This window comes from Psittacula echo, assembly GCF_963264785.1.
Source record: "Psittacula echo genome assembly, chromosome: 5".
Classification (NCBI taxonomy): domain Eukaryota; kingdom Metazoa; phylum Chordata; class Aves; order Psittaciformes; family Psittacidae; genus Psittacula; species Psittacula echo.
The window spans coordinates 61509791-61525514 of record NC_137739.1 but is presented as its reverse complement, the minus strand read 5'-3'; the positions used below and the strand labels follow the sequence as shown (position 1 = coordinate 61525514).

General features: G+C 38.8%; 1 protein-coding gene across 3 annotated transcripts in view; it reads right to left on the bottom strand.

The window, feature by feature from the left end:
• The window catches only part of UNC79 (unc-79 homolog, NALCN channel complex subunit), a gene marked incomplete at both ends in the record, with an annotated part of 112538 nt that overhangs the window by 58179 nt on the left and 38635 nt on the right, over positions 1 to 15724 (bottom strand). For 2 of the 3 annotated variants that reach the window (XM_080618711.1, XM_080618712.1), the window contains 7 exons: positions 373 to 555; positions 4243 to 4529; positions 10587 to 10766; positions 11588 to 11789; positions 13528 to 13709; positions 14047 to 14204; positions 15555 to 15703. In XM_080618711.1, coding sequence (XP_080474837.1) covers positions 373 to 555; positions 4243 to 4529; positions 10587 to 10766; positions 11588 to 11789; positions 13528 to 13709; positions 14047 to 14204; positions 15555 to 15703 — 1341 coding nt within the window. Of the gene's footprint in view, positions 1 to 372; positions 556 to 4242; positions 4530 to 9459; positions 9526 to 10586; positions 10767 to 11587; positions 11790 to 13527; positions 13710 to 14046; positions 14205 to 15554; positions 15704 to 15724 lie in introns of all 3 variants that reach the window. The other variant, XM_080618710.1, reaches the window with a different exon arrangement.

Genomic DNA, 15724 nt, shown 5'->3' with positions numbered 1-15724 from the left:
AAGCATCACTCAACAGAATACAAGTGTTAAACTGACACCCCCTCTTATTTAAAGCTTTTTTTTAAAAAACTAATTCCAAGTTACTTGAAATACTCTTCTTGGAACTTTACATAGCATTTTCCTATTTTCAAAACCATGTTTTTCTTTCTCAGGTAACTATGTAAAAGACAATGTAGACAACAGAAGCAAAGGGTCAGTAGCACAGATGAAAGTCTAACTACTTCAGACGTTGACATTAAATGCAGTCAGCAAATCAGAGAAAAGTGTTCTTTACAGTTCCTCTCACTTGCAGTGCAGCTAGGTTTTCCATATTATAAATTTCAAATTGAAGTGTAAATTTTCACTATTCACAAAAAAGGTGAGGACACTCACCTTATAGAGAATGACAAGCAGAGCCTTTAACCACATCTGCCGAATGTGAGGTTTGAGAGACCAGAGGGAGCAGCGAGGAGGCTGCTGAAAGTAATGCCTTAGCTGAGGACAAGTGCAATATTTCAACACCTGCACCACCAAGGGAAGAAGGTGTTTTCCTAGGTTGATGTTATAGTCCATCACCTGGAAAGAATATTAACACAGGAGTTAGCTCACCAAAATCAAATCCAATGATGCTGAAAAGCAGAATAACTAATATAGTTGAAGTATTAGTTAAGTGAAAAGAAACAGATGTTTTTAAGGAAGCCTCACTAACAGTTAGAAACTTTCTGCCAGCTTGCCATGTTCTCATTTCAGCTGGACAGGTAAAATGAAATTAAATAAGATGGGTCCTGAAAGCCTTTTATCCTACACAGTCTAAATTTTAACATACATTGGCAGGTTCATAAAATACATTAAGTTGGGATAGCCTTGTATTGCAGCACAAATTGATCATGCTTCAACAGACAAAACCATACTCGGTATATCCCATGTTTAACAGATAGGATGTGACTGAGGGAGGGAGGTGTATTTCGGTTATTTGGGGGGAAGGGGGTGTATTAACACTGTGTTACCAATTTTCATTATTTTCTCATCAGGCTTGCAACATTAGCTGTTCAGTTTTTTAAGCCCCATGTCTGGAATCCGGTAATGAGACATGAATCCCACTCTTCATTATAGTAAAGGTAAGAGTGGGTCTGCCATGTTACACAGAAAGTCTAAGCATGCAAATCTTAAAGGATCTCAGAATAAAGGTAATGAATAATATCTTGATAAAAATAAAATGCTTTTCAATTTTTAGTGGTGGTGGTTGCTGTTACTACTGCTAGTCATAAGCCTTGCCTCCACCATGACCTCTGAAAAGCATCATGCTATTTGGTGCCTATCCTAGAGGCTTAAATCCCAATGGTTAGGTTTAGTGTAGCCATATATTCCCAATACCCTGAACACAACCATGTTTTCAACTGAAACCACGCAGCTATTTTTGATTATCTTCTCATCAGCCTTGCAATATTAGCTATTTTTATTTAACACCGTATGTCCTGAAATCAGCAGCTAAACTAGATAATAACAAGGATCCATAAAGTCTTTGCCTCTGATGCTAACATATACTGGTTGACACCGAGGAAAGTAAAATAGCAGCCTAAGCAAAATCAAGCACAGCCCTCAGGATCTAACATGTCCCTGCAGTTCTAGTGTACTTAGCGCACTTTAGCAGGAGCCTTGTGCATTTAAACAGAGACAAACATCAGTTTCACCCACATCATCCATTTTCTTCAGACCTGTATTTCTTTTCAGTTTTGTTTTAATTAGAACAAGAGGATGAGCTTAATTTACAAACACAAAACTCATTTCTCAAGTTCCTTCCATGAACAAACTGACTAGAAGTTCTTCCCTGTAAAACCCTCTGGTTTGATATTCAGCTGTCTCAAATTTTTGTGCCCCATGCATAGAGCTAAATAGATGAATCCCATGTCTATCCATGTAGGGTTAGCCTGTTGAACAGATGATATATAATCACCAAATGCACTTCTACTGTGCAGTGCCTTGTCTTCTCAGGGTGTGATACAGCTATATAGCATGGTTAGGAAAAATTTATCCGTACAAGAAAGACAAAAGCCCTGCCTTAACACAGCACAGGCTGTAAAGGAGACGCGTCTTAAGCTGAGCAGACCCGTTTTTTAAGTTGTCACACGAAGGTCTGGAATAAATGATTGTCCTGGTTGGGTTAAACTCCCTGACTGCAGTTTAAACGACGACAAGGATGTTAAAAATGCTGAGCAGAGCTCAGCCTGGGATGCTGAACAGAGCCCGGCACTGGTGGCTTCCCCACTCAGACAGGCTTGTACAACACTGCCACCATGGGGGCCAATACAACAGTAACTGCAAACACCAAAACTAGGCTGCTTGTGCTGCTAAGGAGAAAAAAAGGCATTTTATCTTTTCAAGAATTCCAAACACTCAGAGTTTACAATGCAAAATACCAAGAGGTATTTGATTTGTTTTTAATTTGAACTGGCCATTCCAATCAATCTCGAAATCAAAATCAACCAATCAGCAAGTCCAATCCCAGCCTTTGTGGAGCTGATGGGGAAAAGCAAGTATTTATGACTGGAGAAGTAAGAGATCTGAAATAGATCTCTTAGGAGCTCTGAAAGAGATCTCTTAAGAGCTCCATACTAAGTTTTCACTCTGTAAATGCATCTTTGGATTTCAAATAGCATTTATTTTGCAGCAAATTCCCAACACAAAGCAACCCTACAGCTACACAGAAAAATACCCACAAATATGGGGATGTCTGCTACCTGGAGTAAAATCCTGGTTTAGTGAAGTTCTCAGAATCTATCTGACATCAGGGGAGCCAGGATTCAGCTACAAAGCTTTTTAAACAGAAATGGTGAATTCAGCCACCATGAGACATTTTAGAGGCAGAATAAAGGCAGGGGCTGTTACTTAGAATTGCAGTAAGTGGTACTTCTGAAAATCAGGTCTATTATCATCACTTAAGTTTGAGAATTCAAACTTGGAAAACATCTTGAAAAACATGGAAGATGCTGCCCTGTGATCTAAACCGCCACTTCCAGACTCTCAATACAATAGTAACAGGCCTGAATCTCCTTTTACATGGTTCAGCTTATAACTGTACAAATGAAAGATGATTAAAAACACAGAGCAATGGTGCTTTGAGACCATGGATCAGGATGCATTTGCAACTACCCAGTTTGCATTAACCCTTCTGAAAGGTGAAACATGGATACCTGACTTCTCCATGACTGTGAAAGATTATTCAAGCATCTATATTACAATTGACTTAAAAAAAAAATACAAAAACAAACCCAAACCCAACATAATCACTGATTCCAGTGTACAAACCAGACAATCTTGACAAAAATTCAGATACAGAAGAGGCCAAGATAGCTTTGAGCAATGCCTGAAGGTTACAGTGGGCATTTTAAGAGCTGGGGAAGGTGGAGTTCTGAAATAACAACATTCTCTCCCATCAAAGGTAATTCTTTATGAGAGACTGTGATAAGAAGGAAGTGTGGAAGTGATGATGATGCTTCATTGCAAGTAAGACCACTCTGCAAGTGTGAAATGTTTTTCAGCCTAGCACCACCAACTGTTCTATCACTAAGAATTAAATACACCTTTAGAAGAGCCTTGTCAGGTAGGAAATTATGGCTCTCCTTATAAGACGGAGAAAGACGGCACAAGACAAGGATGTGTTCAGTCATTTATCACAGCAATAGGGGCAGAAGTTCATCATGGTGGCATCACTCCCTAGGAAAGGGAAATCAGAAAACTCTGGCGCCTTCTAGTGAATCCTGCAAAGTGAAGAACGCCAAAGCATTTATAGACTATTCATTCAGGGAAACAAGCAACAGCACGTGGACCTCAGTTCTTCCAGAATGGGAAAGGAGGGAAGTAATGCATTTAAAGACTAGAGTAGAGAGGGCAAAGAGGTTTGGAGCAGTCTCTAGTTTTTCATACAGTGGTAATATTCGTATGCCTCCACACACACAAAATCATTATTTCTATTCCAGTTTAGAGTACTCATAAAAAGTTATAAATTAGCTTACTTTTACTTTACTATTTACTTTTTAACTGCAAAGGAAAACCTACAGAAAGCAATTGATTAGGCTACACTGAGCCTTTTAAGAGTAAACAACAAGTAGCCATTCTTGTTTCAATTTCTTTCACCAACTGAAGAGGTGTTAAGAAGTTTTAAGTAGCACTACCACACTCAGCCATTATTTTGATACAAAGGCAGCTCTGCTACCAACAAGCAATGAGAAATAGCTGCAAGAAGTAATAAGTGCCTTCACCTACTTGTGCTATTCCAGCAATAAAGGCATTAAAGCATGTTGAAACACGCATTTTTTGTGGTGCAATCATGAAGCATCCTTCCTGCTGATCATAACCAAGCAGCACGTAGAGATGGCGCTTGACTGTGTTGAAAGCTTTAGCGCTGCTGATGTCCGACTCAGCACTGCTCTCATCCTTTGCCATGAACTTCATTAGCACAGTAATGAGCTGGTGTACTGTTTGGTGATCAATCCCAGCATCCTCTGGCAGCAGGTCTTTTATTGTGTTATCATTCTCTGGGGAGGGCTGTCCTATCGGCACAAGAGACATTGGTTATCAGACACTGGGTAAGACTGTAACAGAGTACAGAATACACCAGAATCTTTCTCCCGAGTTCATTGAACAATTTCTGCCCAAATACACATGGTGGTCACAGGAGATAAACCTGCATTTCTGAAGGCATTGGTCCTGCTGCCTCAGGCTCAACAGCACAGTAACACTCCATGTACACTAAACACCATTTCTCAGCTTTGCTATGTTTAATGGAGCTGCTTATCTTCCCATCCCAGTGCATTTCTGCCACATTGAGTGTCATTATTCCTTCACATCTGTGTGTTAAAGGAGGATCAAAAACCACTGCCACCAAATTCTCATCTGGCTTAGTTTTCAGTCTTTCTTCAGCAAACAGTAGAGGACAACAAAGGTAGGAGATAGAGAAAATTCTAACAAGTAACAACGAAAGAAGGAAGGAAGACTTCCCCTTTTAGCATTGAGTCCACATTTCTCTCAAATAACTTGGGCCAAAATGTAGGCACTATTAAGTTTTTGGACACTATGTATTATGTCAAAATTTTGATGACTTTTTCCCAGAAAAGAAACCTAATAGTTGGTTGATAAACACTGAATGGGAACAATCAATCACTAAAATTTTGCATGGGAATATGACAATGTGAAAGATGAAAGGCTACTTACAAAGTACAAGGAAGCCTGGGTGCTGGCTATCACTATCCAAGCAAAACAAACACACTGCACCGGGCAAGTATTTTAATTGTCATAACAGACTGGGGTTTTTTTAATACAGTATTTCCAGTTACTTTTAAGACCATTTATCATTTCTAGAATTCTCTGGTAATTGCCTTTGGAGTCAGCCTCTTTCATTTCACCCTATATGTAAGGCCTTTTTTAGTGCTTAGCAGTTCCTAAAGTTCTATGTTAGGCTAAGAGTAGAAACTGAATTAATGAAAAGAAGCAGCTACTTCACACATCAGTGTCTCAGATTCTTTTTATTAAATAATTCTGAATAAATGCATAGGTAAAGCACAGTAAGTATATTATTCCAACATGTTCTATTTAAAAACAATAGTTTGCTAGATGCTTCTGTAGACATAAAATGCATTATATATGCATTATATGCAAACTAAATAAAAAAAATGTCAAAAAATCAAAAAAGGGAACAGAAAGTATTCTGATAGCATCAAAACAGAGAGATGCTTGAAAATTTTTTATTACACCACACTACAACTGTTAACAATTAAATATTACTAGAATGTATTCGGATGTATTTTCTGATCCGTAGTTAAAAATCTGTTTAATAGGGAATAACTGAGATAAAGCAAGCTGGTATGAAGCTGAATTACGGAACTATCTAGTTGTTTTCATTTCAAGGATAAATCCTTCCAACTATTGGACATAGTCCTTACTTTTGCAAGAACACCTGAAGTTGAAGTTTATGGAACAGATCCTACAAGCAATATCGGCTCAAAGTATAACCACAAAATTGTTTCGGCATGTCTGTGTAAGGGTAACTATCCAGCAACCAATATCCACTTAGTCTGTTAGTTACTTACATACCCCGCAGTCTATGTAAATTCATAGTTATGTATCTATAGCAAATGCTAAAAATTATTTTAATATTATAATTTACCCATATTCTCAATGTAAGATGCTATTTTGACAAGAAACTCCTTTGCTGGTACAACTGCATCTGTCTTAGGTTCTTCACCAGCAAAACTACAGCATTTGTAATCTTTAAAAAATTATTTTTAAATATTTCAGGTTTTGTTGGTGGGTGAGCAAAGGGTTTTGTTTGCTTGGTTGCTTTGATGAGCACAGGAGAGAGCTGGGTTCTACAACAAGTGAAAATGAAAACTAGAAGCGGAAATTTTCAGAATCATCTCTGTTAAGAATAATTTTAAGTAATAGGAATTCTGTTAAGAATGACTGGTCTCATGTTGGTAAAAAGAAATAATGGATTTCACATCACATAGTATTTTTTATTCCCAACAGTTTTCACTGGGATTTTTTATTTACATAAACCTTCCATCAAAATGAAACTTTCGCTGGACCAAGATTTGCAGATGCATGAAAGAAACAATGCATTCTGAAATAATAAGAATCAGAAATACTGCAAGTACCATTTTCAGAAGCACATTAAAAAAAGTATATAGAAAATAAACTTAAGCTTTCTGGACATCAACTGAGAAATCATCTTTACACATGTTATACACGCTTAAAACTTTTCATGAAGTTGTATCAAAAAGACACAATTTTCATAAAGATGATATTAAACTATCTTCCTCAGCCTACTTATTTTCATCTCCATTATACATTGTAAGATTTTCAGTAAAACGAAAAAAGGCATAAGATAAAATGAGTCAAAGCAGCAAGGGGATCTAAAATTCAGATTCTTCAAATAGATTTCCATGAGTAATTAGATTGAAAAGATTAATTTAATTTACTTTACTTGCTGATCAATATAATTTAGAAGCTCCGTGACAAAAATGCTCAATTTTGCCCGTATTTCATAATACTAACACTAGTTAACAGACACTTCGCAGGACTTTTCCAAAACAGCTCTGTCTTTACAGTGGCTATGGTAGCTTTTAACCCTTAAAATGTGTGTGCAGACATACACAATTCATGCATGTGTATGCTTACATACAAGGTAGGTACATATGCACATTCATATCCCTGCTCAGAAAAACCTTCTCGCATCACCAGACACACAGCCTGCTAGTTAATATGCAGCCACCATTCCTGAATTCAATCCAGCCTTATACCCACAAATTCATCTATTTATTCATGTGTCACTTCTATCAGACCCATTTCAAATTACTTTAAGGTATATCACAATATAACATAAAACATCAGATCACAATTTTATCATGCATCATCCCAATTATGATCTCTGTGCATATCAATTAAACTCTCTAAGTGACTGTCCAGGGTACTGCAGAGAATACATGAACAAATCATGATCCTGGTGTTAAATCCATACAGAATGCACATTGGATTCAGCTTGTATTTGTACTGTGCAAGAACTATGGTTTCAGATCTAGAAAGAATGAATGAGCACCAGGACTGGCTCATTTGAGTGGTGTGCATAAAGCAAATGTTTCTCTACAACAGATGTATAGCCTACGTCTACGAGTCAGTTCCTTAAATGAATCAGATATGCTCAGTATTGCCAATGCAAAGTGTTAAATACTATGAGTCAAGCTTTAAAAAGAAAAAAACTTACAAAAAAATAATATTTTAGAAAGAAATAATCAAAACTGGGCAGGAAGAGAGGGACAGTTATTTGTCTCCTAGTTTCCAAAGCATTTGTGATTATTTTGAATCGTATTATTGGACTTTTCTTTATATCCGTGGTTACTAGCTACATGCCATTTTTTACATACACATTTTTAGTGGAAACTTAATTTGAAGCTTAGATTAATTACCTGAGCCTGGAAACTGAAGCCTTGAAATACCAAAATACATCTAATAAAATCACAATGGCTAGCAATTCCTACTGTGAGACTGACACTCATTAAGTGACAAGTTTCCCTCAGCCTAGTATAGGTGAGTGGTGCCATTAAATGAAGACCAATCACAGAACGACTGAGGCTGGAAGGGACCACTGGAGGTCATCTAGTCCAACCTCCCTGCTCAAGCAGAGTCACCTAGAGCGCATTGCTCAGGATTGTGTCCAGACAGTTCTTGAGTATCTCCAGGGAAGGAGACTCCACAGCCTCTCTGGGAAACCTATTCCAGTGCTCAGTCACCCTCACAGTAAAGTTCTTCTTCATGTTCAAGTAGAACTTTCTGTGGTTTAGTTTATGCCCACTGCCTCTTGTTCTGTCACCATTGAGAGCAGTCTGGACCCACCCTCTTGACACCTTCCCTTCAGATACTTACACCTTTTCATCAGTCCTGTCATTCCTCCTTCTTCCCCACCCCAAGTCTTCTCCAGGCTGAACAGGCCCAGCTCCCTCAGCCTTTCCTCACATAAGGGATGCTCCAGAGCCTTAATCATTCCAGCCTTTCGCTGGACTTGCTGCAGGAGCTCCATCATTCAGTGACATGTCTGTTCACTGAACCCTTATTTCATTTGTTCCCTCTATGAGCCCGTGACAGCCTACACATACGTTCTGTACAAAACTTGCTGATTTGCAGCTCTCACTGGGGTAATATGACAGGGCTATATATTGCTTATTCAGAAGCTCTCCTGGTTCATTTCACAGCTTAGTCAGCATCCATGCTGGCAAGGTATTTTCCTTTCTGCTGATCACCCAGTAAGTTGAGCTGCTCTAATTCTGAATTGTGTCTGATGGTAATATTCCAAGTCATAGAGAAGGAATGTGAAAAAGCCGAATCTGAGATTTTTCACTCCTAAATGGTCAGGCTACACAGGATTCAGCACAAGCACTGTCAGTAGTGACAATCATTTAGAAATTACTTGGATCCTGAGCTGGCTATTCTAAAAATGCCTGACAAAAGAGCGACATCTTCACAAAACTTCAGTAAATACAAAATAAGGGACTTCAGACATCTATAAGCATACAGAGGAGACAAGCATAATTTAAAGTACTTACAATCAAAAGCATTCTGTCTCCTGTCTCTAAAACCTGAAGGTCAAAGATCAGGCTGAACACAGGTGACCCATGGAGCCAGCCTACTGAAAAAAGTGTACTTGTTCCTATGGGCAATGAAACACAGGCGGCTGAGGTACCACCAGCATAGCTGAATGCCTCTGAATAACCTCCTCCCAGCACTGAAGAAGTATTTAGAACTGAGGACAGGTTTCAGTACAGATCGAGAGCAAATCTTCAAATTACACCTTTTGGAACCATGCTGAGATGTGGCTCACCATGCCTTTTAGATAACTTCTATCTTGCGCAAGTTCCTTTCTTGAGTCAACAAGAAAGCCAGCGCCTGCCTTCTCCTGTTTATCAAAACACTCCCCCTTGTCAAACCTACCTGGTGTTTGCTCTGGTGTTCCTCCAAGTGCTGGAGCAGACTGCTCATGTCTGGTCAAGCTCAAAGCTTAAAAAATAAACCAAAACAAACAAAAAAACCAACCAAACAAACACAAACACCACAGAAACAAGAGCAACTCCGTTTAATAAGGCAGTACTGACATCTTATACTTCAGCATATATTCAGTGCTAGCATATTTATGTTCATTTATTCATACACTGTTGTCAGGCAGCAAGTCTGACATTTGAAACAGGTCACTTGTGTACCCTACAGATTTCGTGCACCATGTTCTATAACTCTAGTTTTCTCCATCAGTCAGTTTTGCTGGTACTAATGTCACCACACAGGACCCCCCATGCAGGATCAGAAAATGGTCAAGAAGGATTAAGAGTCCCCAGATATGGTGATGTTTGTTTTGGAGAAATTACCTTTTAACTTAACAGTTCACCAGCACCCAGGTTTGCACATTTTATCAGTTCTTATTATATGGGTAGGAGCAATGTGTGAGGTCCAATTTGAATATAAAGACTAATCTGCGTTTCTGAAACTCTCTAAATGAAAATGGGGATTTCTGCTGTTTCCGCTTGGAAAGATATCTGTTCTGCTCTCCATACAAGCCTATGGTTTTCCAGCACCTTGGTCCTCCTATACAAGCTGGCAGGAAGGATGTGTTGCATGGGCATTGTTTTCTTAAAAAAGGAATTCTGAAGATATTCTAAAGTTCATTTGAGGCATTAACAGTTGTTTTTAATACGCCTAACATATGCTGCATACACTGATTAATAATTACAATTAATAAATTAGTAACAGGAATTTTTCTGTAAATACTGTATCTATTTTAGACTAAACTACTATGTATTAGCCACAAATTAAAATCTATCCACAAACTCGTCTTGGAGCATTTTGTTCTGGCATTTTAAACAAACACAGCAAAGGCATAATGTTTGTTTATGTTCTCTGTCAAACTCACTAACTTGTCATTATCTAAATAATGCCCAAATCAGACAGAAACCTATTGCTATCCCAACTGGATAAATACTGACAATTCTGATGTGTACCCAGCAATAGGATATGATCCTAAGGGAGAAGATACAGGCATGTCACGAAAACATAAACAGATACTCAACGAATTTTGGTGGTTAAGGTTTCTGGAAGGGAGAGCGCTCTCTTTGACTCCACTGGTCCCTTCACACTGTCCCTCAGGGAACGCACACTCTTCTGACGATTACGTGCGAAACGAGCCCTCTTGATCTTCCACATTGCTGCATCACTGAGGTTGGCGACATTTGTCCGGACAGCAGTGATAGCTTTGCAAATGCAATTGACCAAGTTAGGATTCATTCCACAGCATGGTGAGGCCCTAATGCTGTTAAGTGCCAAATGCAACTGGGCCCCAGGTCCCACTCAAGCCAAGAAAGCTTCACATGGGCTCTAGGGTCCATCTGCAAGGTACTCATCTGCATGCTGTCATTCGGAAATCCATAAAACCCAAAATGGCATAGCTGTTTGAAAAACTTATGCTGTTATTCCTTTCTTTAGAGATAGGACAAAAAAAGGTTCTTGAAACCAAAACCTGAATTTCAGCTTAAGGGATTATGAGGTGCCCTCTATTTAAAATGGTAGAAATCTCACAAGTATGGATCACATTCAGTGCACTCATACCCAAACGTGGCCGCTAGTTGTGCCTCACTGACTTCCTGTCCTGCCTATACCTACCACCCTGGATTTGAACAGTGCCTTCAAAATCTGTGAGTGTGATTAGGCTTTTACAGGGATGTGATGAGCAGTATCACTGCACAGCTTAACAGGCTCATCGATACTTTCCTATATTCATGTCTATAGTGCATTCAAACCCTTTGATTTTAATTATGTAAGTGACTAACGCTCGTGAGCCCATCCTTTTGCAACACTTACGTCATTGAAAAGGCAAAGAGAAAAGTTAAAAACAAACCTGGAAAATACCTTTTGCATCTTTTAAATTTTAAATCACTCCCAAATACTCAAATGTAGGGTCATATATTTAAATAAGAATATTTGGGAGTGACCTACATCTCTCTTAGACCCTTGCAGGCAGCTGAAATTCCAGAAGCTGATAAAAGGCAATCAGATTGATTTAGACTCTGCTTACTTGTTGGGAAAGGGAATTCTTTGTTGCAGTCCAGATGAAGCTGTGCTTCCAGAGACAAGGTCTCAAAGCGATTCACAAAGAACTCCCAGCTCAAAGCTGGAATATCTGCTTTTAAAAAATGAAGTAGCAAAAGCTTACTAAGAATCGTGGGCCTGTCCTTGACAACTGTGTCAAACTGGAAATCAAGGCAGAGGCAGAGACCCTAGACAAGAAAAAAAAAAAAAAAGATGTGAAAACTTAAAGCATTTTTTTAAAGCAAGGGGAGGTCAAAGCTCCCTTTGTTAATTCTGTTAATTAGTACAGGATAAAGGTTTAGGATAAAGATTTAGGATTCAGGATAAAGGTTTAGGTTTAGGATAAATGTTTAGCTCATTTTTCTTGCCAAGGCCTTTAAATCAGAACTAATGCTTTTGAAACGCCTAGAGCACAAGTGTTATGAGAAACGGCCAAGAGAACTGGGGTTGTTTAGTGTGACGAAGTGAAGGCTCAGGGGAGATCTTATCGCTCTCTACAACTATCCAAAAGGAGGTTGTAGCGAGGTGAGGGTCGGTCTCTTCTCTCAGGTAACAACTGAGAGGTAACAGCTGCAAGCTGCCCTAGGGGAGGTTTAGATTGGATATTAGGGAAAATTCCTTCATAAAAAGAACTGTCAGGCATTGGAACAGGCTGCCCAGGGAAGTGGCAAAGTTCACTGTCCCTGGAAGTGTTCAAAAAAACATGTAGACAATGCGCCCAGTGACATGGTTTAGTGGTGGACTTGGAAGTCCTGCAGTAATGGTTGGAGTTGTTGATCTTAAAGGTCTTCTCCAACCTAGTTAATCCTATCATATCAATGAAGAAGTAAGGTAATTAAGGAGATAAACGAACATCATATTTAGAATGTACAATGTGCTAAGATTTTGAGGAACACAAAGGTATACATGCAAAGTTCTGTCCTACTGCACATTTGATACACAATATCGAAGTATTTTCTTCACACACCCCTGCCTGAGAAAAAGTTTACATTTAGGCAGCTGAATCAAACTCTTTATTACAAAATGAATGAATCACCAAGCCCAAACAGAGGAAGAAAGATTATGTGGTGAAGTGTATCAGAAGTGCTTTGCGTCAAAATGCTTCTGTACTTTATTTACACCAGAATTTTGGGTGTACTGTCAAGACCTATGTTTAAGAAAACCCACACATTAAATATACAAATGCCGTATACTGGTAACAGCCTCAGTGAATTCAAGTTCTCGGGAAACTATTTTGAAAAGGCACTATATGGAATAAAGCTAGCAGGTATTAACAGCTTTTTACAGGCAGTAACACTGAATTTTTTAAAATATATATTCATTCTGTTCTCTGGAGAATAAGAACTGGAGTTGTGTACTATCAGAATATTTTTTTCTTCAGTCTTGCTTGTATGCATATGCTCTGATCCACTTTCATATCTGCTTAGTTTTAGTCATGAGAATTCTGATTGGCAGGGTCTCTCGCACACTTAAAATTACATGCCTAAGTGAATCTTGAAAAGATAAAGAGCATGTTTGAAATACATTTTCTCACTGTCAGCTCAGCAGGGCATCGTAAGACTTTCTTTCATTTTTTTGATTGAAAAATGTCAATAAATTTTAACATCATAAAAAACATTTACAGCTTTCTATGATAGCAGTTCAAATGCAATAGTAATCTTTTGCAGCCATCAAAATTTTTACAGTTGGACTCAATGATCTTAAAGGTCTTTTCCAACCTAAATAATTCTATGATTCTAAGTTGGGGCTAGGACAGTACCATTTCCCTTGGCTATTCGGCACATATGTCAATTACCAAGAACCATATGGCTTGCCTAAAGAAATGTCAACAGTGACCATGATGCTGTACAGCCGAATGGCTTTGAACTTTGGGTGAAAACCCAGATTCCTGTTTGAATGTATTTTTTCCTGATATAATGAACTTACCTGTAAAGCTGGCCTCTTTATAGTGTCAAGTAACAGCCCAGCTCTTGTAGCTACTGCTGGGTTGACATCTTCCACAGCAGTCAGGAAACAGCAGAATGCGTGAGCCAAAGAGTACTTCAGTAGGTGGTTTTTTGTCACGGAGTGAATATCCAAAAATCTGCACAACACAGCCACCTTCTCCACTGTAGCAGCCATGTCCCCAGACAAAGAAAATATGCATATTATTTTAGGCAGTGGCTTCTTTATGTCCTGAAAAATATACCTTGCTTCGAAATATGCATATCTGAGAAAGTATCAACAAAAAAGTTGGCAAGTGTTGTAACTTTGATTATCCAAAATGTTTCATGTTCTCTATTTTATGCACTGTTGTGCCATTGTTTTGCAGCAGATTATCTCCAAAACTCCCTAAAGCAGCAAAAAAGTAATAATTTATTATAGGTCTCCTCAGTTACATGAGAGAAAGCTCTACCTCTCTAGCGAAGCAACAAAGAGCAAACAGTATATATTTTTCAGGCCTACCTGCTTCAAATCTCATCTTCCAATCTTTGCTGTTGAAATTGCTGTTTATGATTGTCCAGAAAATGTCAGCTCCATGGGGAAGTGAAAGTGCATGGAGAAGAAGGGGGACTGCCAAGGAAGAAAGCTGAGAGAACTCAGACTTCACAACTCCCCATAAGCTGGAAGGACCAAAAGAGCAAGGCTGCTTATAAAAACACCTGACATACTTCCTTCTAAATATCTACACTGTTTTGTTGGTGGGAATGCACTTTTCATGAAAATCTGCATGAGCATTTATGGGAACATCACCGGGTTGCTGGTAGGAGAACAGAGCTACTTGCACATTTTAACTACAGCAGTTTTTCTTGAAAATCCAGGTTGAAATATTCCAGATTTTACAAGAGTTGGCCTAATTCAAGGCACAACTGTCATGGAACATAATCTGTGCTGTGATTTAACAATTTCAGTACAACAAGCTTCAGTACATAAGCTACATGAACTGTCTTGGTACCATGAATCATGTGCATCCACAAATGACTAAGATGTTGGGTGTTCACAATTTGCTGGTATTTAGCTTCAGGACAGATTCTCCAGTCTGCTAAAACCCTACAGTCTCAAGAGATGTTCAGTGAAATTGATACAGAGCAGATGTAAGCACTGATGAACACCGTAGGCTGATGTTAATTCAGTGAGTTTTCTGCAAAAGTCATTTTCTCCAAAGAGCATCTGAAAACAAAAACTTCAATCCAATTCACTCTGATTCTAAATAAAAAATTTCCTTTACCTCCTAAAAATAAGGTTCAATACTGTTCTCTCAGCTGTAATGCTAAAGCCCTATAAATAGTGTGCCTGCCTCTACATCACCCTTTGTTATATTCTGTAGAGTCAGGGAAGATACTTCAGTCTCAGCCAATTCTATTTCTCAATATGAGAAACTCTGACTCACTGCAAAGAGTGGTGCATGACAGAGTAGCCATGACGGACAATGCAAGGTACCCTGGTTTCACATGCAACTTCTTAATTAGCCTGTGCAATGTGTCCTTATACAGTTATACGTTAATGTGTCCTTATACAGTTATATATACAAGGATGCTGGGGAGGGACTATTCATCAGGGACTGTAGTGACAGGACAAGGGGTAATGGGTTAAAACTGAAACAGGGGAAGTTTAGATTGGATATAAGGAAGAAATTCTTTACTGTGAGGGTGGTGAGGCACTGGAATGGGTTGCCCAGGGAGGCTGTGAATGCTCCATCCTTGGCGGTGTTCAAGGCCAGGTTGGATGAGGCCTTGGGTGACATGGTTTAGTGTGGGGTGTTCCTGCCCATGGCAGGGGGGTTGGAACTAGATGATCTTAAGGTCCTTTCCAACCCTAACTACTCTATGATTCTATGATTTAACCTTTTCACACTTCCCTAGCACCCTTTGTTAATTTTCCATACTAAACCTGCAAATTCTTTGACGCCAACAACGAACGTATAGTTGCAGAACCAACAAAGCATGAAGACAACACGTGTGGTAAAAACCTACCTTGCAATCAGCATGTGATCTTGAATATAGGCAAGAAATTGTGGATGGTCCTTTCTTGCTATATATAGGCATTCTCCATGAAGACATAGGATCTTCAGACAGTTCAGCATATTAAAAAGAATGTCTGGTTCTTCAAACCTTGACATTTCCTGTGTAAGCAGATGTACTAT